The 24739-nt window shown below is 39.7% G+C and overlaps 1 protein-coding gene across 1 annotated transcript in view; it reads right to left on the bottom strand.

Annotated features, from left to right (window-relative positions):
• The window catches only part of LOC128696187 (protein turtle homolog B-like), a 604082-nt gene that overhangs the window by 213538 nt on the left and 365805 nt on the right, over positions 1 to 24739 (bottom strand). The window contains exons 4-5 of the mRNA XM_070094868.1: positions 5769 to 5882; positions 1862 to 2065 (exon numbers count right to left, since the gene is read on the bottom strand). Of these exons, the coding sequence (XP_069950969.1) occupies positions 1862 to 2065; positions 5769 to 5882 (318 nt within the window). The remainder of the gene's footprint in view (positions 1 to 1861; positions 2066 to 5768; positions 5883 to 24739) is intronic.

Below are 24739 nucleotides of genomic sequence, written 5' to 3'. Positions count from 1 at the left end.
GCATTAATTAATTTTGTACCAAATCGAATTTATCAGTATTGTAACTCGCAGTAATCGCGATTCTTCTGTATTTAAATTAATAAATCGATTAATTAAATTACGTTCACTTCATGCTATTGATTGTCATATTTGCAAACTTGCAATTAGCAAAAATTGCTTAAGGTTGTTATGGTGAAATAATTTAACCAGTGATATTGAACACTGCTACGAGTATTTCATAATTTTTATCACTGTTTTTCCAAATCTTTCGAGTTCACCTCATCTATATGTGCCTGAAGAAGCTTCATGTAAAGTTACTTATTTCTCGCCTTCCTTATGTTATTTTATTGTGAGGGAAAAGTTCAATAGATAGGAGTAGCGAGGGAGTGTATAGTAACAACAGTTTCATTGCCGGCTACTTGTTAAGGTAGGGTCAGTCTAGCTCCCGCTATCCCTTCCCCCCCCCCCCCCCCGAAAGGTGACGTGTGGGTCTCCGGTCAAACAGTAAATCACTCAACTCACAGCTCTCAACACTACTGTAAGTACACGCCTGATCATATTTTAGTGGACTTATTGGTTGAAAGCTTCACTTTTGACCAATAATTAACTTAGTCCTTTCAGTCTTTATCTGTTAAATGTTTTAATAATCACTACATCTTTTAGGTATTGTACTTATCATGGAGAGTGATTTCTTAAGCAGTGGGTAATCTGTCTCTCTTTACAGCTTGGAATGACAGAGTGGGTCACCTGTCAACCAACGAAAAGAATAGAAGGAGACGGACTAACGTCCTGAGACGTCCCATGTTTAATCTACTTACCTGTTATGTAAGCCAACACAGGACCTAACCCCTCATCATAGCAGTGGTAACGAACCTGTTTTCCTGTCATCTGAAGTAATTATTCACGGCTACACTCTGTGAAGAACGAGGTGGTGGTGGTAACCAACACCTGCTACCCCCCCCCCCCCACATCAGCAACGGCTACGATTTCAACAGCATGCAGTGTCACCAACACCTGACACCCCATTACCACGATATACCTATATTAGCATTGAGTTCAAATGTAATTTTTTTTCATTTTATTTTTCATTTTTCTTTCAATTATGATACCCATTCATGTTTTATTATTTTACAGTTTCCGTTTCTAAATAATTGTGTTCATTATTGTCTTATTTCTTTTTCTATTCATTAATTTTCCTGAGGAGGAGCGAGCCTTGGTAATACTGACTGAAGTTGTTACAGGGCTGAGTAAGCCTTCACATTTATCAAGTATTCTGTTTATTTTTTTTAATATTCAGACCAAATTTTGTTAATCCTGTTGGTAGGATTTTCCACACTTCATCAGGAAGTGTCATATGATCTATGTATTTTACCTGTGAGACTCCAGCAATATTAATACTGTCGTCCAATTATGTCCAGGAATTTGTATTGATAAAGCCACTGGTTGGCAAAACGTCTACGATAAAGATACCCAGATGTTGCACATGTGTCTAATTTTGATCACTAATACTACTGTCCTCCGACAAAACAGAATTTCTTCTGTAATAATTTTAAGGATTAATTTCGAAATGGTTCCCATTGGAGGTCGAACTGATGTCAGGAAACTGCTAAACATCCCTAACTCAATATGTCGACTATTTTAGTTAAGAGTTTTATAAAAAAAAACTCGTGGTTTACACGGTTTAGTTTTCTTTTCGGTTGAACGTGTGAGACTGAATGAATATCAAATCACTTGTATATTAAAATATAAAATATAGAATGTCAAAATTATTTACTAAAACATTTTTTATTAGAAGCTACGTTTTAAAAAACTGCTTTTAAATAAAAAAATCTTGTAATTTTGTTGAGCTTTATATTTGTTTGAGGAGTTAGTGGATACTTACAGTACATGTGGATTATGGTGGACACTGATATAGGTGGCACCAGGTGCGTGTTGGAAGCGATGCAGGTGAGGGTGTCGTTGTGCCAGTCCCGGCTCAGTCGTGACACCACCAGGTCGTTGCGCACCAAACTGGGCCCAGACACCTCCCAGCCTCCATCCAGCATCTTCTTGCCCCGCCACCACGTCACGTTGGGCAGCGGCCAGCCTGTGCCACACCAGGGATGGATTTCAGTGTAAGTGGAGACACCGAGACGACCGCTGGTTACACTAGTCGTAACGCAGTACATCGGGTATCACAACAGGTTTCCTGACACGTGTGTTCGGGTTGAATACCTTGGCAGATGTGTTTGAATTTTGAACATTAAGGCTAAAAAATGGAAAATAAAAACAAAAGCCATATATGAACATTGTGGAGCATTATATAATTAAGATAAGCGAAAGAAGCTAAATTATATTACGTAGTTATTGACCTTAACCAGCGTCTACATTAGAGTTGCTAGAGAAGCTTTTATTACTGTTCTTTGTGAAATAATTTTTCTAAAAAGAACGAGGATAGTGCTTGGACGAATAATAATAGCATAATGCATAATCCTTAATCCCTGAGAGATGGATATAAAATTACTCGTAGTAGTATTGAAAGATGTCTTGTAGATGTGAGGAATATTACACAGAGAAAAGGGTGTATACCTGGAGAGGATTTCGGGGGTCAATGCCCCCTTGGCCCGGTCTGTGACCAGTGTGTGCACAGTTGATAAATTAAATCAGGGCAAGACACGTAACTGTTGTAAATATAAGGGATAAAAAGGAATGTTAAAGAAAATATATATATTAAAAATAGTGAATTTTGAAGAGCTTATGTGATTTCTCACACTACCAGGGAATTGTAAAAATATCTGGACTACAGAAGACTTATAAGTTTGAGATATGACCCAACACGCTGAGCTTGTAAGAGTAATGAAGATTTAGTCAGGTCGCTTATCAAGCAGAATTTATGAGTGACATGTCAGGTATGGTTTAAATTCCTCAGAAATTATATTCATTATAAATTAATCTAATTTATATAATGTTATGTAAATGGACACAGATGCAACTAATGTGGCATTAGTTGAATCTGTGTCCATTAACCAAGCATTACTACTAATTTATATAGCTTTGCACTTATAAGAACATAAGAATAGAGGAACACTGTAACAAGCCGACTGGCCCATACAAGGCAGGTCCTAAACACTAGCTGCTCCAACTCACGTATTTGTTCAATCTTTTTATGAAACTTTGTTTGGATAATATTTAGCTCAACAACGGACTTGCTTGATACAACTTTTTCGGCGTTTTGAAAATCGACTGGATGGTTAAAATTTCTCGCATGAATAAAGAGAACATTAAAATCTTGTTTCTGTTTGACTATAAAGTTTATTGCATTTTATACTGGGAATCTTATTAACACAGCTATCAGTATTTTAGGGAAAATTCTTAATCAATTTTTTTACTGTATCAAGATTTTTAAATACAAGTTTTTAAAATTCTTAACTAGAGAAGGTATATCAAGACAGTTTTCATGACAAGAATGAACCAACATGTTCTTCCTGATAAATCTAAATGGTACATATATTTGGAAGATGTTCTATGCTTAATGGCCAAGAATAAAGATATAAATTAATTTCTACAAACTGGCATAGTGCCTGATAAGTGGAAAATGGCAAATGTAATACCTATTTACAAGGCAAGTGATAGGTCCTTGGCTTCGAACTATAGACTAATAAGCCTTATCTCCATAGTGGGCAAATTTATGGAATCAATAATTGCCGAAGCCATTCGTAGCCGTCTTTATAGGCACAGATCGGTTAATGAATCTCAACACGGTTTTACAAAGAGGTGTTCCTGTCTTATGAATTTACTAACTTTTTTCACTAAGGTGTTTGAGGAGGTAGATCATGGTAATGAATATGATATTGTGTATATGGACTTCAGTAAGGCTTTCGATAGAGTTCCACATCAGAGGCTATTGAGGAAACTTAAGGCACACGGAATAGGAGAATTTTTTTCTTGGGTAGAGGCATGGTTGACAAATAGACAGCAGAGAGTTTGCATAAATGGGGAGAAATCAGAATGGGGGCACGTCACAAGCGGTGTTCCTCAGGGGTCAGTGTTGGGCTCGTTGTTTTTCACAATTTACATAAATGACATAGATGAGGGAATAAATAGCGACATAAGCAAATTTGCTGATGACACCAAAATAGGCCGTCCAATTCATTCTAATGAGGACACTAGAGCACTCCAGAATGATTTGAATAGACTAATGCAATGGTCGGAGAAGTGGCAGATGCAGTTTAATATTGACAAATGCAAAGTTCTAAATGTTGGACAGTTAAATAACCATGCGACATATAAACTAAATAATGTAGATCTTAATACTACTGATTGCGAAAAGGATTTAGGAGTTGTGGTTAGCAGTAATCTAAAACCAAGACAACAGTGCATTAGTGTTCTCAGTAAAGCTAACAGAATTCTTGGCTTCATATCTAGAAGTATAAATAATAGAAGTCCTCAGGTTGTTCTTCAACTCTATATATCCTTGGTTAGGCCTCATTTAGACTATGCTGCTCAGTTCTGGTCACCGTATTACAGAATGGATATAAATGCTCTGGAAAACGTACAGAGGAGGATGACAAAGATGATCCCATGTTTCAGAAATCTTCCCTATGAGGATTGACTGAGGGCCCTGAATCTGCACTCTCTCGAAAGGCGCAGAATTAGGGGGGATATGATCGAGGTGTATAAATGGAAAAGAGGAATAAATAAAGGGGATGTATATAGCGTGCTGAAAATTTCCATCCAAGACAGGACTTGCAGAAATGGTTTCAAGTTGGAAAAATTTAGATTCAGGAAGGATATAGGAAAGCACTGGTTTAGTAATGGAGTTGTGGATGAGTGGAACAAACTCCCGAGTACAGTTATTGAGGCTAAAACGTTGTGTAGTTTTAAAAATAGGTTAGATAAATACATGAGTGGGTGTGGGTGGGTGTGAGTTGGACCTGACTAGCTTGTGCTGCTGGGTCCGGTACCGTGCTCCATCCTTGAGTGGAGGTGACCAGACTGGGTAGGTCATTGGGCTAATCCGGGGGAGGGGGACATGGGCCTGCTCCGCGTCGGTCAGTAGGCCTGTTGCAGTGTTCCTTCTTTCTTATGTTCTTATGAATTAAATTGTTTAGCTCCATCCATAAAGTTTACTGTTGAGTTCGAGCGAAATAACTCATTTTTTTTTTAGATGTGTCAATTATCAGGGGAACTAATTTAAATTCAAAATATAAAGAAATCCAACAAATAACTGCTTTTATGTCCACTATTATTTTTCACATCATGACATAATTAAACTTTCTGTATTCTCATATATGTTTTTGAGAACTCTGCTCATTTGCAGCCCAGGGCTTATAGATCAGGAAATTTTGAAAATTTAAGAAATAGCGAATGATCTGAAATACCCTCAAAATTAGTTGACAGATCTTTTAAAATTACCAGAGCGACATTTTAAAATTCAGATAATATGTTGCTTCTTCCTTACTATGAAAACCTTCATGATATACCTTCTTTACTTGAGAATTTTGAAATCTAGGTTGTAATTAAAATTCGTGATACACACAAAAAAAAAAAAATTAAGAATTCCCCAAAATGCTGATGACTGTGTAAGATTTCCTGTAAAAATTATATCAGAGGCAAGAAGAAAGTATCGGAGGCAAGAAGAAAGTATCGGAGGCAAGAAGAAAGTATCGGAGGCAAGAAGAAAGTATCAGAGGCAAGAAGAGAGAGCATCAGAGGCAGAGGCAAGAAGAGAGAGCATCAGAGGCAGAGGCAAGAAGAGAGAGCATCAGAGGCAGAGGCAAGAAGAGAGCATCAGAGGCAGTAATACTCACCATCTCTGGCGAGGCAGGTGAAGATCACCATCATTCCCTCCTGGTAGGGTCCCAGGACCCCGTGTTTGGGAGGTCCCGACCTCCTGTCTAACACCTCCACATTCCGCGGCGTCTCTGCGAGAGTAACATTTTGTCAGACATTTTTCCTTTCCCAGCAAACATACTTTCACTTTTTACAACCAAGTTATAATTCTCTTCTGATGCGACTGCAAATTCTAGTCTTCTCCCAGCAAATTTCTTTTGGCTTCTTTTTTTTTGTTTGATGTTATTTTTTTTTGTGAAGAAAGCATAGTTGATTTTAATATATTTAAAATCATTTCATGTTAGTAATCCTCGTGGTTAGTAAAGAACAAAAAGGTACAATATCGTGACTGGAACGATACACAAATAACCCGAACATAGGAGAGAGGAGCTTACGACGTTTCGGTCCGACTGTTATCATTTCAGTGATATAATCACAAGTTAATTTACCTCAGTCAACACTGGCCACATGTTCTCCTAATCTAATGTAGTCGATTGAATGATACTCGAGGACCTTAACTGTGTTTTTTTTTTTATTTTGTATAGTTCTTGTGATCGTTGTTCAATTTAATATTGAAAGTAATTATAACCTGTTGCTCCAAGTTCATCGGTGATCTTTAGATAACTTATCAACGTTTCGGTATTTTCCGAAAGTAGATTAAGCGGATTATTCCTTCCATTTTTCTAGTCACGATGAAAACATACTTTCTCTAGAAGTCGAAGAATTGTAAAGTCCCTTGCAATAATTTCCAGTATATTTAGCTAAAAGTAGCAATTTCGTCCCACAAAGTTTTCTCTGTGACAGGTACAGGAAACTTCAGACCAGTTCTTATGCCATCCAAAAAAAAAGCAACAGTCAGTTTTTGTGTCGTCTCGTTCTGCATAAAGATCTTAATACTGCATTACTTAGCATCATTTAATATCACTCTCTTCCTGTATATTTGGAATTAGGCTTATTTTCAAAAGTTCGGCATGCCTAAGTCTTGAAAATAAACTTTGTTAATGCAATAATATCTATATTTCATGTACATGTAACTATTATTAACTCTTGTTCCAAGTGCTTCAGCTACATGCATGAATAATTTTGGGAAAGGTTTCCTCTTGTAACTTCCTCTAGTCCTCTTATTTTTCAAAATTTAAAACATACTCGAGCAAATAAACTGCAACACAAAGTTAATTTGTAACCTAAATAAAAATTACTCAGCTAAATATTAATCTTTGATTTAAATAAGCATCCAAGTTTTATTATTACTCACCTTAAAGATTTCTTCGCCAGTTCTGGTTAATGAAAAAAAAAAAAACACTACATATAAAACAAACCTTAATAGACAAAGTTTCGTTCAAGTCTACAACGATTAACGCGACATAAGTAGAAATAAGTGAGGCCACAAGAGAATAGGTTAGGTACATCATCGTGTGGAATTCTACTAATTGCGTTCACTGACGCCTGGGATAACGTCTACGATAAACATGTGTGTGCAATGGCTGTGATGGAGCTCTCTGGAGCTGGGCTAACAGCATTGCCCAATAGAGTCGAAGAATCATTGTTAAATTTATTAAGAAATTTTAAACTGATAGAAGTAAGGTTGTGTTGGAAACAATAGTGATATAGTATAAGGGACGGAGAGAGCAAAAATTGCAAAGGCATGTTAGACAGATATTCAAAAAACATAATAACTCATAAAATAGTTCCTGAAAAAACATGAAAATTGGTCTACAAACTGAGACAGGGAAGAAAAATGAAATAAAAACTAACTTAGTATCCATAATACAGCTAGCCAGAGTGCAAGAAATAATATAATTGAACTGTGTAATTTCATGTGCAAGAAACAGATATTATTACAATAACCGAAACCTGGTTCAACCTCAAAAATAGGAACCTGCCAGAGGTATTTATTATTCCTAACTGATAGTCACCACACAAGGGCAAACCTTAAACTTGCAATTTTTAAAGAGCATTAAAAGCTAATCTTAGGTGTAATCCACAGGACCTCCAAACCTAGATAGTGATCACGAGAGTGTCTAGGCATCTAGAATCGAAAATGTGTTTTTAATTGGATCAATTTAAAATGATCTTGAAATGGTCCAGGAGTGATTTTTAAAACAATTTGTGCTAAAACAACCTAGAGTAAATAAACAGCTGGATTTGGTTCTGGCAAACAATTATTCCTTGATAAATAATCTAGAGGTTAATGACCTTGGAGAAAATGAAAGTCCCCAATATTCCTCCTGCAGATTTTATGGGCCAATGGATTATCTGAATAGTGAAGACTGTGGTAAACTGACTACGGGTCATAGTGGGGGAGACCGTATTGAAGGTGGTGATGCTTGCTAATAAGACATTTCCAAAAGCACAAAATAAGCTGCCCAAGCTGTATATATTCCCATTTAAAGAATTTAGATCAAACATGATTGATAATTGAATAATAATAAGGAAAGCCAAACGAGAATATGGAAATAAGACTGAGAGGGAATCAAAAAAACAATCCTAAGGGTTTCTTTCAGGTATGTAGGAACATCATTAGGAAAATGAGACAGGCCCACTTAAATGTAAGTCAGGTCAGCTTGCTGTTAGTTACAAAAAAGTCTTCCATTTTCAGTATATTTCTCCTCTGGTTTCTCACAAGAGGCTAGAAACATAATCCCGGAAATCATTAATTTTGCTGGTAAGGGGGAAAAAATTATGCAGTATCGAAGGCACTAGCGGCATGGTTCTTGAAGTACTTGACAGACTGGAGCAAAACAAGTCACCTGGTCCTATTGAGTTTACAAGGGTTGTCAAGGAATATAAAGAGGAACTTAGCTAGCCAGTAGCTAGTCTCTTCAACATATCACTACAAACAGGTATCGTACAGGATAAATGGAAAAATGGTGTATATGATGCCCACTTATAAATTGGGAGATAGGTCCTTCTCTTCAAATTATGGACCGATCAGCCTAGCCTCAATTATGAGAAAGTTTATGGAATCAATAACTGCTGATGCAATTCGAATCCACCTTGAAAGAAATAATTTAATTATCTAATCTTAAACAGTTTTACTAAGGCATTCAGAGTTTTTGTCAAGGCGGTAGACCAAGATAAAGAAAGCGATATTGTATATATGGACCTCGGAAAAGTCTTCAAAAAAGTTTCACACATGAAACTGATTAAGAAAGTAGTGGCACAGTGAATAGGAGGAGAAATTATCTCCTTGGTTGAGCCATGGATGACCAATAGCAAGACATTGATGAGGGAATAAACAGCAACATAAGTTTGCCGATGACACTAAAATAAGCCATCAAGTATTTCCTGATGTGGACACTATAAAGTTGCAGGATGGCCTGGTTAACTTGGTGCGATCAGAAAGCTGGCAGATTCACTTAAAGCTTCAAGGTTCTAAACTTAGGAAAAGGGAATAACTATGGCATTAAGTAAATACAAGAAAGATCTAGGAGTTAAAAAAAAATATCGAGCTAAGGTAACAGTGCATAAATGTTCGCAATATAGTCATACTTCAGCTAAACATCTAAAATGATGTAGTTGAAGTTTTGGCAGTAAAAATCGAAAACCAAAACCTTGTCATCGTTGTTATATACAAGCCTCTGGATGCTACTTCTCAACAATTCCAGGAACAGCTTAGTAAAATTGACCACTGTCTGGAAAAATCAACCAACTCCTACACCCATCTTACTGCTGGGTGATTTCAACTTAAGACATCTAAAGGGGAGTAATGTAGTAAGTAATGTTTTAGCAGAGATAACTCCAGGAGGCAACTCGGACGAAAATTCACACACACAACACGAGGAAATTAAATCTTCATCAGAGTACAAAACAAATTCTGGCCACAAAATAGAGCGAAACACCAATGTCAAAGACCTGGGAGTGATCATGTCGGAGGATCTCACCTTCAAGGACCATAACATTGTATCAATCGCATCTGCTAGAAAAATGACAGGATGGATAATGTGAACCTTCAAAACGAGGGATGCCAAGCCCATGATGACACTCTTCAGGTCACTTGCTCTATCTAGGCTGGAATATTGCTGCACACTAACAGCACCTTTCAAGGCAGGTGAAATTGCTGACCTAGAAAATGTACAGAGAACCTTCACAGCGCGCATAACGGAGATAAAACACCTCAATTACTGGGAGCGCTTGAGGTTCCTAAACCTGTATTCCCTGGAACGCAGGCGGGAGAGATACATGATTATATACACCTGGAAAATCCTAGAGGGACTAGTACCGAACTTGCACACGAAAATCACTCACTACGAAAGCAAAAGACTTGGCAGACGATGCAACATCCTCCCAATGAAAAGCAGGGGTGTCACTAGCACGTTAAGAGACCATACAATAAGTGTCAGGGGCCCGAGACTGTTCAACTGCCTCCCAGCATACATAAAGGGGATTACCAACAGACCCCTGGCAGTCTTCAAGCTGGCACTGGACAAGCACCTAAAGTCGGTTCCTGACCAGCCGGGCTGTGGCTCGTACGTTGGTTTGCGTGCAGCCAGCAGTAACAGCCTGGTTGATCAAGCTCTGATCCACCAGGAGGCCTGGTCACAGACCGGGCCGCGGGCACGTTGACCTCCGGAACTCTCTCCAGGTAAACACATGAGCTATTTAATCTCTGCAACAAATTTGCTATAAACCAGTAAATAACAGACCCAACAAGACTGATAAATACACTAAACCTCATCTTCACCAATAACGATGATCTTATCCGAAATTTAACAGTATCAAAGACAATACACTCAGATCACAAAATGCAAGAGGTACAGACATGCATACGCAGAGCTCCTAACCAGTAAAAGGTGACCAGTTATGAAGGTGCCTTCACTAAATTCTATTTGAATAACAACATACAGTGGGATCAAGTCAACCATGTCCTAAATAAAACAAGTTGGGAGGATATTCTAAACACAGATTCAAACCTTTGCCTAAAAAGAATTAACTTTGTGGCACTTGAAGTTTGCTCAAGGTACATTCATTTAATCAAAAGGAGGAGAAGTAAACTAGAAAGAGAGAGATGCTTCCTATACAGGCAAAGGCAAAGAATCACAGAGCTGTTGAAAGGGGGCCAGAAATTCTGAAATACGAAAAATAGCAAATATCAAACTTAAGCTTAAGGAATCATACAGGAGACATTGAAATTGAAAAAAAAAGAAATGTATTTTTTTATGCCAAATCTGAGGCAAAAACAATAAGTATTGGACGCCTGCTTAAACGTGATGGGGCTTACATAGATGACAGCAAAGAAATGAGTGAGCCATTAACTTGCCTAAGAGTTGAAAATCTAAATGAATTTCTTATGACCGAGACTCAAAATTTGATCAATCCAAAAGTCTCCGATATTATCCTAACACCACAAGACTTCGAAAAAGCAATAAATGAAATGCCCATGCACTCGGCCCCAAGCCCAGACTCGTGGAACTCCTTGTTCATCAAGAACTGCAAGAAGCCACTTTAACGTGCCTTCAGTATTCTATGAAGAGCGAGCATGGACACAGGGATCATCCCAGTCTCTAAAAAATCAGACATAGCCCCACTCCACAAAGGTGTCAGCAATGCAGTTGCAAAGAATTAGACTCGTATCATAAAAATATTTGAAAGATGCCCATCAGTTACACAACCAAGGGCATCATGGGTTTAGAGCAGGCTGCTCCTTCCCCAACAACTGGACCACACTGGCAAGGTTTTAGATGCACTAGAAGACAAAATGCAGGTGTAGTATACACAGACTTTGCGAAAGCAATCACTAAGTGCGACCATGGTGTAATAGCGCACAAAATGCGTGATAAAGGAATAACAGGAAAAGTTGGTGGACGGATCTATAACTTCCTAACAAATTGAGCACAAAAAGTAATATTAAACAAAGTAAAGTCTGAGGCGACTACGGTGAAAAGCTCAGTTCCACAAGGCATTGTACCTGCCCCCATCCTGTTCCTTATCTTCATATCTGACATAGAGATCTAAGCCACATCACCGTGTCTTCCTTTGCAGATGACACCCGAATCTGCATGACTGTGTCAACCATCGCAGACACTGCAAGACTCCAGGCGGACATCAATCAAATCTTTAAATGGGCTTCTGAAAAAACATGAAGTTCAATGAAGAGAAATTTCAGTTACTCCGATATGGAAAACTCGAGGAGATTTAAACTTTATCAGGGTATAAAACAAATTCCAATCACACAATAGAGCGAAAAACTAATGTGAAAGACCTATGAGTGATAATGTCATAGGACCTCACTTTCAAGGATCACAACAATGTTTCTATCACATCTGCTAAGAAAATGATAAAGATGGATAATATGAACATTCAAAATTAGGGACGCCAAGCCCATGATGATTCTCTTCAAATCGCATGTTCTCTCTAGGCTGGAATATTGCTGTATACTAACGGCCCCTTTCAAGGCAGGCGAAACTGCAGATCTAGAGAATGTACAGATAACTTTCAAGGCATGCATAAATACGATACAGCACCTTAACTACTGGGAACGGTTGAAATTCCTTGATTTGTATTCTCTTGAATGCAGGCGAGAAAGATACGTGATAATTTACAACTGGAAAATCTTATAGGGACCAGTTCCAAATTTGCACACGAAAATCACTCCCTACGAAAGCAAAATATTGGGCAGGAGATGCAGCATTCCCCCAATGAAGAGCAGGGGCGCCACGAGTACGCTAAGAGACAACACAGTAGGCATCAGGGGCCCAAGACGGCTCAACTGCCCTCCCAGTATACATAAAGAAGATTACCAATAGACCCCTGGCTGTCTTCAAGGAGCTGGACAGACACCTAAATTCAGTACCTGATCAACCGGGCTGCGGTTCGTACGTCGGCCTGCGTGCCACCAGCAGTAAAAGCCTGGTTGGTCAGACCCTGATCCACCACGAGGCCTGGTCACGGACCGGGCCGCAGGGGCGTTGATCCTTGAAACCCTCTCCAGATATTCTCCAGGTATCTTTGGTTAGACCTTATTTAGATTGTGCTGCTCAGTTCTGGTCTCCGTCTTAAAAGATGAACATTATTGTGCTCAAAGTTGATTCCATGGATTAGAAACTTTTCGTATGAAAACAGGCCGAAGACACTGAACTTGGAAAGGCGTAGAATTAGGGATATGACTGAAATGTGTAAATAGACAACAGAAATATATAAGGGGGTTATACATAGAAAGTTTAAAATGTCAAACCAGTATTGAACTGGCAACAGTTTATGCAAGACAGAGAAATTAAGATTTAGAATTGGATATTGGATATTTGGTAACAGAATTGCAGATGAGTGCAACAAACTCCCGGGTAACGTCACTGGGGCAAGATCCTTGAGTGGCTTTGAATACATAGGTTGGATGGGTACTTGAGTGGTTTTGAGTGGGCGTGGAATACCACGGGCCAGTAGGCCTACCGCAGAGTTCTCTCCTGACTTATGTTCTTAAGTAAACTGTTCACTAACAGCCAATAATGCTATAATCCTTGAAGGAATGAAAGCAATCTTTTTGCTTGTACACTGAGAAACCTGCATCTCATCTTGGTGGTCGGGTAATGAGGTTGAAAGCTTATTGACTATACGAAGGTCATTAACGATGCATGTCACATGTTCAACACCAATCAAAAATACTTACACCGGAGGGGGGGGGGAATACACGTCCGGGTGCACATAACCTGTGTTGCTCTTCTTGTAAATAGCACATGCATTATTATTAGTAATAGTAGAAGCAGCAGCAAAGGAATTAGGGGAAAATAAAATTAATTGCATAAGTAATGCATAATGCGTAATTGCATAAGTAATGATGTTTACGCGGGCACATCCTGACGGGGACACCTAGAATAGGAAGGTTCTCCTTAACTCGCCGTCAAGGGAAGTAACCTGCTGTCATGGGATGTAACCTGCTGTCAAGGGAAGTAACCTGCTGTTAAGGGAAGTAACCTGCCGTCAAGGGAAGTAACCTGTTGTCAAGGGATGTAACCTGCTGTCAAGGGAAGTAACCTGCTGTTAAGTGAAGTAACTTGCTGTCAAGGGAAGTAACTTGCTGTTAAGGGAAGTAACCTGCTGTTAAGGGAAGTAACCTGCTGTTAAGGGAAGTAACCTGCCGTCAAGGGAAGTAACCTGTTGTCAAGGGAAGGAACCTGCTGTCAAGGGAAGTAACCTGCTGTTAAGGGAAGTAACCTGCCGTCAAGGGAAGTAACCTGTTGTCAAGGGATGTAACCTGCTGTCAAGGGAAGTAACCTGCTGTTAAGGGAAGTAACCTGCCGTCAAGGGAAGTAACCTGTTGTCAAGGGAAGGAACCTGCTGTCAAGGGAAGTAACCTGCTGCAAAGGGAAGTAACCTGCTGCCAAGGGAAGTAACCTGCTGTCAAGGGAAGTAACCTGCTGTCAAGGGAAGTAACCTGCTGTCAAGGGAAGGAACCTGCTGTCAAGGGAAGTAACCTGCTGTCAAGGGAGGTAGCCTGCTGTCGAGGGAAGTAACCTGCTGTCAAGGGAAGTAACCTGCCGTCAAGGGAAGTAACCTGCCGTCAAGGGAAGTAACCTGCTGTCAAGGGAAGTAACCTGCTGTCAAGGGAAGTAACCTGCTGTCAAGGGAAGTAACCTGCTGTCAAGTGAAGTAACCTGCTGTCAAGGGAGGTAACCTGCTGTCAAGGGAAGTAACCTGCTGTCAAGGGAAGTAACCTGCTGTCAAGGGAAGTAACCTGCCGTCAAGGGAAGTAACCTGTTGTCAAGGGAAGTAACCTGCTGTCAAGGGAAGTAACCTACCTCATCCACCTCACTGGATCAATCTGTTCCACCAGTTGAGGAGAAAGACTTAGCTCCCACTGACTTCCCAGATGAAGTCAAGCGTTTGTTGACTCTGTTGAACAAACGTCGTAAAGCCATTGCCTTACCAGGTGAGAAGATGGGTATAACGAACTTATTGTCCCATCGTATTCCACTTGAACCTGGTACTAGACCTATCTACATACCTGCGTACAGAATGCCTCATTCACAAGTTGCTGTCGCAGAAGAATTGATCAATCAAATGCTTGATGATGGAGTTATTGCACCTAGCAATTCACCTTGGAATGCACCCTTGATACTAGTACCTAAGAAGGATGGTACTTGGCGTCCAGTAATTGACTTTAGGAAGTTAAACGCAAAAACCATTCCAGATCGCTTTCCACTCCCTGTACTGGGTGATCTTTTACGTAATATTGGAGATAACAAAGTCTTTTCAACCCTAGATTTGTTACAAGGGTTTTGGCAAGTCCCTCTTCACGAGGACAGCCAAGAACTAACTGCATTCTCCACTCCTACAGGTCATTATCACTACCTCCGAATGGCATTTGGATTACGATCTTCCCCTATCACGTTCTCAAGGCTCATGACTAATATCTTTAGAGGTCTCATAGGTAATGCACTTATGGTGTACTTAGATGACGTAATCGTCATGTCTAAAGACGTGGATACACACTTGAAAAGACTTGATGTAGTACTTGGTAAGCTTGAAGAAGCCAATTTAAAGATCAAACTGTCAAAATGTCAATTCTTCAGATCAGAAATTAAGTTTCTTGGTCACGTAGTCACTCCTAGAGGGGTTACGACTGACCAAAGTAAAGTAACTGCAGTATTAAATTTTCCAACTCCCAAAACTGCTGATGCCGTAAGATCCTTTGTGGGCTTAGCAGGTTTTTATAGAGCTTTCATTGCCAATTTTTCTTCCATAGCTGCTCCTCTAACTGAGTTGCTTAAGAAAGATGCTCCTTTTGTTTGGACCTTCCGTCAAGAAAGAGCATTCCAAACTCTAAAAGAAAAGCTAACTTCTGCTCCAATTTTGAAATTTCCAGATTTTTCTAAGCCTTTCTATCTGACAACTGACGCTAGTTCAATTGGCATAGGTGCCGTACTAGCTCAGAAGACCAATGGCAAGTACAACGCAGTTGCATTTGCTAGCCGAGTCCTTACAAAGGCTGAACGTAATTATACAGTAACTGAGCAAGAAGCTTTAGCAATAGTATGGTCTTTAAAGCACTTCCGAGACATTATTTATCAGTACTCTGTTCATGTCTTGACAGATCATGCTCCACTGATACCCTTATTCCAGAACAAACAACCTACTGGAAGGTTAGCTAGATGGACCTTGACTATCCAAGAGTTCAATCCCACCTTTGAGCATTTACCTGGCAAGTCAAATGTAGTCGCAGATGCCTTATCGCGACATGTTAGTATAGTAACTGCAGACCCTCCATTTAGTGCTGAAGATGTAAAGAATGCTCAACGAACAGATCCCATGTGGTCTGGTGTGATACGATTCCTGCTCCAGGAAGATCTTATTCTGACTGTGAAGCCACCAGCTCCCATCAGTGACTTTCTCATGAACCAAGAATTACTGTATCGAACAGCCGAGTTGGGTACTCCTAGCAGAAGAGTATACCAGTTAGTAATTCCACAGTCACTAGTGAATGTAGCCTTACAGCTAGTTCACGATGTACCAGGTGTTGCACACCCTGGTATGGATCGTTCAGTAAAACAAGCCAGATTGAAATACTTTTGGCCTCGTATGGCAACTGATATTTCTGAGTATGTTAGGAAATGTAGTGTCTGCATGCAACATAAAGGCAATGCTAATGGTCCTAATCCAATCCAAGTGTATCCAACTACTAGCGAACCTTGGGAAAGAGTTGCGCTAGATTTGTTAACTAATTTCCGATGTTCCCTCCAAGGTAACAAACATCTGTGTGTTATGGTAGACCATTTCACCAGATATTGCGAGTTAGTTCCTATTGCAGATAAGACTGCCGAGACAGTAGCTAAAGCATTTAAAGAACGCATTATCTGCAGGCATACCACCCCTAAGTCCCTAGTAACAGATAATGGAGGTGAATTCTGTAATGAAATTCTTGAAAAATTGTGTACCTTGTACAAGATCACTAAATCCACCATTGTTCCTCATCATCCTGCCAGCAATGGGTTAGCGGAACGAACCAATAAGAAAGTACTTGATGTCTTGAGAGCCACTATCAATCCCAACAGTGAAACTTGGGATGAAGTTATACCTGATGTGCAGTGTGCTATAAATTCTGCTTACAATGTTTCTATAGGTGACACTCCACATTATGCATTGTATGGTGTAGATAAACGTTTGCCTTATGAGTTGTTGTATTCTAATCCGAAACCAAATTACAACCCTGATGATTTCGTAGCAACTCGTACCAGCTTAGCTCAAAGTGTTTTTAGAAGAATCCGTGAAACACTTCATAAATCAACAGCTGAATTCACAAGAGTCGCAAATACTCGAGTAAAGCCATCCAAAATCAAAGTAGGTTCGAGAGTTATGCTGACTAATTTTAACAAAACGTCTGCTATGCCAAAGCTTGATCAAAGGTTTGTTGGTCCTTATCGAGTAGTTGAACATATCACTGGAAATAAGTATAAGGTTAGAGAGATTAGTACTGGTCAGTATAAAGAATCGCATTTGGATCATATGAAGTTAGTATGTGACGATAATGATGTTCCAACCCAGACTAATGTGACAGACTCTGACAATCCTCCTGATCCTGTACTCTCTTCCTCTGATACTCAGTCAGATGATCAACCTGAATGTCGTTATTCCCTACGTACACGACAGGTATTGAGAAATCCTCAAGTATCATTTGTAACTTCCAATTCAGATTTGCCTCAAATGCAGCATGAGTTAGCCAATGCTACAGAGTTTGATCCTCCCAGAGATGATACCCATTCTGCATATGCCAATCTTACCCTAGCAGAGTTGGGGTTAAATGTAAATAACCTGTATAGATGAATAGTTACAGTATCAACTTATCAGTATTCAAGAATTTTTTTTTTTTGTGTTCATGTTCTCTCCGCATTCTGAGAGTTAACAGTCTAGATTTGCGTGCACCGAATCTGCCTTTCTGTTAAACACTCTTTCTTTGTATATATTCCTTCCTCAGAATCCGTAGATCACACGAATACAGATCGATCGATCAAAATTTTTGTTTTTATCACTTGTAATCTCAATGTTGAGTTCGTTGTTCATTTGTTGAGTTTTAAGTTGTACTATAGTATACCTTGTATTACATTACAGTTTCAGTTACGTAAGCTTTCATTCCAATGTTCTACTTATGTATCTATAATGTTCATGTTGTGTACTTTGACATTGTATAGAATCAGCCCAAGCCGTATACCTGCCATCTCTAGTTTGTATTAGTTGTATGTCGGGACGACATACGTTAGCGTCGCCGAGCTCTCAGTAGTAGTAACGTAGTAACCAGTTACCAGTAATCTCAGTAGTAGTAACGTAGTAACCAGTTACCAGTAACCAGTGTCCGTTGACTCACGACCAACCGTCTTGAGTCACGTCCTCATATTGTGCTGAGCTGACACTATTTCAAAACACCCACTACGGGGTACTGGCCAGACGGCTAGTCAGTGTTACGAGTGGAAGCAAGGAGATAGGCACGGCTGGCAAGGGCTCTGTCCACATAACAGCAATTACACGTATAACAGCCTACGTGAGTATTTCTACCCTAATCCACGTATCGAACTCCCACATGATAATGTAACCTGCCGTCAAGGGAGGTAACCTGCCGTCAAGGGAAGTAACCTGCCGTCAAGGGAAGTAACCTGCCGTCAAGGGAAGTAACCTGCCGTCAAGGGAAGTAACCTGCTGTCAAGGGAAGTAACCTGTTGTCAAGGGAAGTAACTTGCTGTCAAAGGAAGTAACTTGCTGTCAAGGGAAGTAACCTGCTGTCAAGGGAAGTAACCTGCTGTCTAGGGAAGTAACCTGCTGTCTAGGGAAGTAACCTGCTGTCTAGGGAAGTAACCTGCTGACAAGGGATGTAACCTGCCGTCAAGGTAAGTAACCTGCTGTCAAGGGATGTAACCTGCTGTCAAGGGAAGTGACCTGCTGTCAAGTAACCTGTTGTCAAGGGAAGTAACCTGCTGTCAAGGGAAGTAACCCGCTGTCAAGGGAAGTAACCTGCTGTCAAGGGAAGTAACCTGCTGTCAAGGGATGTAATCTGCCGTCAAGGGAAGTAACCTGCCGTCAATGGAAGTAACCTGCTGTCAAGGGAAGTAACCTTCTGTCAAGGGAAGTAACCTGCTGTCAAGGGAAGTAACCTGCTGTCAAGGGAAGTAATCTGCCGTCAAGGGAAGTAACCTGCTGTCAAGGGAAGTAACCTGGTGTCAAGGGATGTAACCTGCCGTCAAGGGAAGTAACCTGCTGTCAAGGGAAGTAACCTGCTGTCAAGGATGTAACCTGCTGTCAAGGATGTAACCTGCTGTCAAGGGAAGTAACCTGCTGTCAAGGGAAGTAACCTGCTGTCAAGGAACATAACCTGCCACCAAGGAAAGTAGCCTGCTTCCAAGGAAAGTATCCTGCCACGAAGGAAAGTAGCCTGCTACCAGGGAAAGTAGCCTGCTACCAAGGAAAGTATCCTGCCACGAAGGAAAGTAACCTGCTTCCAAGGAAAGTAGCCTGCTACCAAGGAAAGTAACCTGCTACCAAGGAAAGTATCGTGCCACCAAGGAAAGTATCCTGCCACGAAGGAAAGTAGCCTGCTACCAAGGAAAGTATCCTGCCACGAAGGAAAGTAGCCTGCTACCAAGGAAAGTATCCTGCCACCAAGGAAAGTAGCCTGCTACCAAGGAAAGTATCCTGCCACCAAGGAAAGTAGCCTGCTACCAAAGAAAGTATCCTGCCACGAAGGAAAGTAGCCTGCTACCAAGGAAAGTATCCTGCCACCAAGGAAAGTAGCCTACCACCAAGGAAAGTAGCCTGCTACCAAGGAAAGTATCCTGCCACGAAGGAAAGTAGCCTGCTACCAAGGAAAGTATCCTGCCACGAAGGAAAGTAGCCTGCTACCAAGGAAAGTATCCTGCCACGAAGGAAAATAGCCTGCTACCAAGGAAAGTATCCTGCCACGAAGGAAAGTATCCTGCCACGAAGGAAAGTAGCCTGCTTCCAAGGAAAGTATCCTGCCACCAAAGAAAGTAACCTGCCGCCAAGCAATAACCTGCAAAAAGCAATAACACTGTCTAGATTATCTGAGGAATCGTTGCCGTACATATCAACTTTACAAAGAATGTTAGTGTAATTATAGTCATCCTTGAGCTTAGGGAAACTTGATCGTGTATAATTGTTTTACAGAGTAGGTTTTGTAATTAAATAAACAGACCATACCACGGGCGGGGATAGAACCCGCGATCAGAGAGTCTCAAAACTCCAGACCGTCGCGTTAGCCACTGGACCAGCTAGCCACAATAAGATTCATCCAACTAGATATATTTCTACACCATACCATACCATACCATAGGTATGGGGTAGGTTTAAAAATGTAGTGTTAGAGTGTTCAGCAGAAGTTTGTGGTTACAGGAAAGTGGGTGCAGGAGGGAAGAGGAGCGATTGGTGGAATGATGATGTAAAGAGAGTAGTAAGGGAGAAAAAGTTAGCATATGAGAAGTTTTTACAAAGTAGAAGTGATGCAAGGAGGGAAGAGTATATGGAGAAAAAGAGAGAGGTTAAGAGAGTGGTGAAGCAATGTAAAAAGAGAGCAAATGAGAGAGTGGGTGAGATGTTATCAACAAATTTTGTTGAAAATAAGAAAAAGTTTTGGAGTGAGATTAACAAGTTAAGAAAGCCTAGAGAACAAATGGATTTGTCAGTTAAAAATAGGAGAGGAGAGTTATTAAATGGAGAGTTAGAGGTATTGGGAAGATGGAGGGAATATTTTGAGGAATTGTTAAATGTTGATGAAGATAGGGAAGCTGTGATTTCGTGTATAGGGCAAGGAGGAATAACATCTTGTAGGAGTGAGGAAGAGCCAGTTGTGAGTGTGGGGGAAGTTCGTGAGGCAGTGGGTAAAATGAAAGGGGGTAAGGCAGCCGGGATTGATGGGATAAAGATAGAAATGTTAAAAGCAGGTGGGGATATAGTTTTGGAGTGGTTGGTGCAATTATTTAATAAATGTATGGAAGAGGGTAAGGTACCTAGGGATTGGCAGAGAGCATTCATAGTTCCTTTGTATAAAGGCAAAGGGGATAAAAGAGAGTGCAAAAATTATAGGGGGATAAGTCTGTTGAGTGTACCTGGTAAAGTGTATGGTAGAGTTATAATTGAAAGAATTAAGAGTAAGACGGAGAATAGGATAGCAGATGAACAAGGAGGCTTTAGGAAAGGTAGGGGGTGTGTGGACCAGGTGTTTACAGTGAAACATACAAGTGAACAGTATTTAGATAAGGCTAAAGAGGTCTTTGTGGCATTTATGGATTTGGAAAAGGCGTATGACAGGGTGGATAGGGGGGCAATGTGGCAGATGTTGCAGGTGTATGGTCTGGGAGGTAGGTTACTGAAAGCAGTGAAGAGTTTTTACGAGGATAGTGAGGCTCAAGTTAGAGTATGTAGGAAAGAGGGAATTTTTTTCCCAGTAAAAGTAGGCCTTAGACAAGGATGTGTGATGTCACCGTGGTTGTTTAATATATTTATAGATGGGGTTGTAAGAGAAGTAAATGCGAGGATCTTGGCAAGAGGCGTGGAGTTAAAAGATAAAGAATCACACACAAAGTGGGAGTTGTCACAGCTGCTCTTTGCTGATGACACTTTGCTCTTGGGAGATTCTGAAGAGAAGCTGCAGAGATTGGTGGATGAATTTGGTAGGGTGTGCAAAAGAAGAAAATTAAAGGTGAATACAGGAAAGAGTAAGGTTATGAGGATAACAAAAAGATTAGGTGATGAAAGATTGAATATCAGATTGGAGGGAGAGAGTATGGAGGAGGTGAACGTATTCAGATATTTGGGAGTGGACGTGTCAGCGGATGGGTCTATGAAAGATGAGGTGAATCATAGAATTAATGAGGGAAAAAGAGTGAGTGGTGCACTTAGGAGTCTGTGGAGACAAAGAACTTTGTCCTTGGAGGCAAAGAGGGGAATGTATGAGAGTATAGTTTTACCAACGCTCTTATATGGGTGTGAAGCGTGGGTGATGAATGTTGCAGCGAGGAGAAGGCTGGAGGCAGTGGAGATGTCATGTCTGAGGGCAATGTGTGGTGTGAATATAATGCAGAGAATTCGTAGTTTGGAAGTTAGGAGGAGGTGCGGGATTACCAAAACTGTTGTCCAGAGGGCTGAGGAAGGGTTGTTGAGGTGGTTCGGACATGTAGAGAGAATGGAGCGAAACAGAATGACTTCAAGAGTGTATCAGTCTGTAGTGGAAGGAAGGCGGGGTAGGGGTCGGCCTAGGAAGGGTTGGAGGGAGGGGGTAAAGGAGGTTTTGTGTGCGAGGGGCTTGGACTTCCAGCAGGCATGCGTGAGCGTGTTTGATAGGAGTGAATGGAGACAAATGGTTTTTAATACTTGACGTGCTGTTGGAGTGTGAGCAAAGTAACATTTATGAAGGGATTCAGGGAAACCGGCAGGCCGGACTTGAGTCCTGGAGATGGGAAGTACAGTGCCTGCACTCTGAAGGAGGGGTGTTAATGTTGCAGTTTAAAAACTGTAGTGTAAAGCACCCTTCTGGCAAGACAGTGATGGAGTGAATGATGGTGAAAGTTTTTCTTTTTCGGGCCACCCTGCCTTGGTGGGAATCGGCCAGTGTGATAATAAAATAAATAAATAGGAAGGTTAGCGTAGGCACCACTGTGACCACAAATGCAAGTTTTTACAGACGAATCTCCAGCTAGCGTGACCGTGACGAACTGTAGATCAAGTCCCCTCAAAGCCGTCAACATGACTCACGAAATCGTATATACCTAGTTGGACGAATCTTCTTGTGGCTAGCTGGTCTAGTGGCTAACGCGACGGTCTGGAATTCTGAGACACTCTGACCGCGGGTTCTATCCCCGCCCGTGGTACGGTTCTTTTGCAATCGTGTCATTACGATTTCGTGAGACATGTAAATAAACAGTTTATTTTCCCTCCTCAGTTTGAGATTCCTCTTATATTTAACAAGACTTCTCATTAGAGTAAACGTTTTAACTACCACCGAGCAACAAGTCTTGAAACAGTGTGTCAATCAGACATGTTAGCGAGACAACCTGTCTGGTATGACTGAGCATTGAACCAACCATAATTAACTGATTAGCATGTAGGTCAGATGCTGTGTCATCAACCCTAGTGCAGCTAACTTTCTGTTAACACAGGAAACAAAGCAGTGATACCAGCAGCATAACATAAGTCTACGTCAGTATCACGGAGATAAAAATCCCACAAAATACTTGATCATTGTTACTGCAGGAGGGACACCACTAACCATTCATTCTTACGTAAATAAAATATCTTAAAGAAGCGCACGGACAATATATCACAGGTTCTGTTATGCTGAAAATCTTCGTAATTTAAGGCCAGCAGCGTGTGCAGTAAAACTTAATTACAACAGCAGATGTGGGTAATATTTTGTAATATATTATTCCCAGATTGCACTTTGGGAAGGAATTTAACTGTAGTTTATTTTCAAGCTCAGAGGCAGAGAGCATATATGAAAATAATTAATTCATCTAGCAGTTCTATTTTTCTATGAGTTGTTTTAAATGCCGTAAAAAAATTAATCAAAAAATTATAAAGAAATCAATATATTTTCAAGACAGTAAACCAAAAAATAATGGTTTTTATTTTCTGTGCATGTATGTCTGTGCATATTATCTCTGTGTATGTTCATTTGTAAACTTTTGAATATTTAGGTATATATATGTGGACTCACCTAGTTGTGGTTGCTGGGGTCGAGCCACAGCCCCTGTATGTGTGTGTATATGTATGTATGTGTGTACGAAGGAATGTAAAATTTATGTATGTATATACGCCGTGCCGAATAAGTAAAATAAGTAAAATTTGTGTAAGCAATAATTTCGCAAAAAATATTCTGAATCTAACGAAAAAATATATTTCATTGTGTTTATTAAATTATTGTAAGCTTATATAAAATATATTGAGTTGGATTAGGCTAAATTAAATTGCGCTTGTTATAATAAAGTTAGGTAGGTTTCCTAAGATTCTTTTGGTGCAAAATCACTAATTTTTATATTAACTTAAATGACCAGTTTTACCTGTTCGGCACGATATATATATATATATATATATGTGTGTGTGTGTGTGTGTGTGTGTGTGTCGTGCCGAATAGGCAGAACTTGCGATCTTGGCTTAAATAGCAACGCTGATCTTGTCATATAAGACAAGTGAAAATTTGTGTATGCAATAATTTCGCAGAAATCATTCTGAACCTAACGAAAAAAATATATTTCATTGTGTTTGTTTGGTATTAAATTACTGTAAACGTATTTAAAATATATTTAGTTGGGTTAGGCTAAAATAAATTGTTCTTGTTATAATCATGTTAGGTAAGTTTTCTAAGATTCTTTTGGTGCAAAATTAAAAATTTTTACATTAACATTAATGAAAAAAATATATCTTTAAACGTATAAGAGAAAATTTTAGAAAGGATTTAATTTTAAATGAGTTCTTGCTAATTGACCAGTTTTACATATTCGGCACGACATATATATATATATATATATATATATACACACATATATATATATATATATATATATATATATATATATATATATATATATATATATATATATTATATATATATAATATATATATATATATATATATATATATAAATGTTGTATATATATATATATATATATATATATATATATATATATATATATATATGCAAAACAACCACTCTGAAAGAATAGAGAAATTCCAAGCGCTTTCGTGACTACTCACATTATCAAGGAACTATGAAAGTAAAGCATCCAAGGAAGCTATATAAGGGGTCTGGTCGGCACCTCACTATCAGATCCCACAACGGTTTAAACACGTGACGCGCGGCGAGCCAACTTGGAAAGGTCCTTGGCACAACTCACCCCACAAACTATTCTACCCAAGAAATAAGAAATTTTAAAGATTATTTGTCCAGTGTATTATTAAATTCTTCCCAAATTCTATTAATTATAAATGGATCTAATTTATATAAACCAAAGGAAATATT

This window comes from Cherax quadricarinatus, chromosome 48 (assembly GCF_038502225.1).
Source record: "Cherax quadricarinatus isolate ZL_2023a chromosome 48, ASM3850222v1, whole genome shotgun sequence".
Lineage (NCBI taxonomy): Eukaryota > Metazoa > Arthropoda > Malacostraca > Decapoda > Parastacidae > Cherax > Cherax quadricarinatus.
Note: the sequence above shows the minus strand (reverse complement) of the source record. Positions and strands in the feature narration are given on the sequence as shown.